The sequence below is a fragment of the Otolemur garnettii genome, unplaced genomic scaffold (genome assembly GCF_000181295.1).
Source record: "Otolemur garnettii isolate 467f Iridium unplaced genomic scaffold, OtoGar3 scaffold00118, whole genome shotgun sequence".
In the NCBI taxonomy this organism is placed as follows: domain Eukaryota; kingdom Metazoa; phylum Chordata; class Mammalia; order Primates; family Galagidae; genus Otolemur; species Otolemur garnettii.
Genome location: NW_003852513.1, coordinates 3,317,141 through 3,318,394, shown reverse-complemented (window position 1 = coordinate 3,318,394; position 1,254 = coordinate 3,317,141). Strand labels below are relative to the sequence as shown.

Here is a 1,254-nt window from a genome sequence, read left to right as displayed (position 1 = left end):
AAAAAAAAAAATCTCCAGGGACAGCAGCTTAAGCACTTTTCAGTCTCCTGATCTTGCTTTGTTTCTGCTCTCAGAGTTTGTCTCTTTTTTACTAGCTCATCTGTTTTTAAGAGGCATCACATGTGAGTACATGTAAATTTTTACATATGTATAATATTCTTAGGGTGTTTATTTTGTTTTTTAAACATCTCTACCAATATAAATTGAAGTCTGACCTTTACCTTTTAATGAAAATGTTCTCATGGGGTTTTTTGTTTTGTTTTGGTTTTGAGACAGGGTCTCTTGGTGTTTGTTGCCTGGGCTAGAGTGCAGAAGCATGATGAGAGCTCTCTGCAGCCTCAGACTCCCAGGCACAAGCAATCCCCTACCTCAGCCTCCCAAGTAGCTGGAACTACAGGCACACATCTTACCAGTTTTTTTATTCAAAAATTACATTCTGTTCCTCCTGTCACCTTTTCCTACAGGTAAGCAGTAGGTCATCCAGTCCCAGTGTTAGAATGATCACTACCTCAGGACCAACCTCAGAAAAGCCAACTTGGAGTCATCCATGGACACCTGATGATTCCACAGGTGACTAGTCTCTACTTTTTGATTGTAATTATAAAATTGAATTCATTGCATTCATGTTCATTGAGTTGTGCTGGTAGGCATTACATAGTAGTTTAGATTTACATGTTAATAAAATCAATTATTAACTAATAAATTCTAAAATACCTTTTTGAGTAGTTTTATAACTGAAATGGAAGTCTCCTATTGGTTAAAAATGATTCAAAAGGTCAACAGTCAATATTCTATTAAATAGATCTTTGTAAGTGAATTAAGAGTTTAAGTGAATTAAACTCCCCAACATGAATAACTAACTGGTCACAGTATGAGTAACCCACCATCTAAAAGCAGTGTTGGAATAATTTTATTATAGGCAAACAGAAAATGATGTGCTATAGTAGAATTAAGTTTTCTCTAACATTAATAGAAGTACCTTAATAAATACTCCTGAGTTATTTAAATGAAAAATTTTATTCATATTTTGTTTAGTCAGGGGAAGATGATCACTTAGACCTTGGAAAATTAAAGCGTTTGGGATTTTATATAAGATCAACTATGTTATTACCAGTGGCAATTAAATTAAAATTAAAAAATCAGCTTTCCGGCTCAGCACCTGTGGCTCAAGTGGCTAAGGCGCCAGCCACATACACCTAAGGTGGCGGGTTCAAATCCAGCCTGGACCCGCCAAACAACAATGATGGCTGCAAC

At 35.9% G+C, this 1,254-nt stretch overlaps 1 protein-coding gene across 2 annotated transcripts in view; it reads left to right on the top strand.

The window, feature by feature from the left end:
* The window catches only part of MAP3K7 (mitogen-activated protein kinase kinase kinase 7), a 76,510-nt gene that overhangs the window by 54,829 nt on the left and 20,427 nt on the right, over positions 1 to 1,254 (top strand). For both annotated transcript variants that reach the window (XM_023517704.1, XM_023517703.1), the window contains one exon: positions 465 to 570. In XM_023517704.1, coding sequence (XP_023373472.1) covers positions 465 to 570 — 106 coding nt within the window. The remainder of the gene's footprint in view (positions 1 to 464; positions 571 to 1,254) is intronic.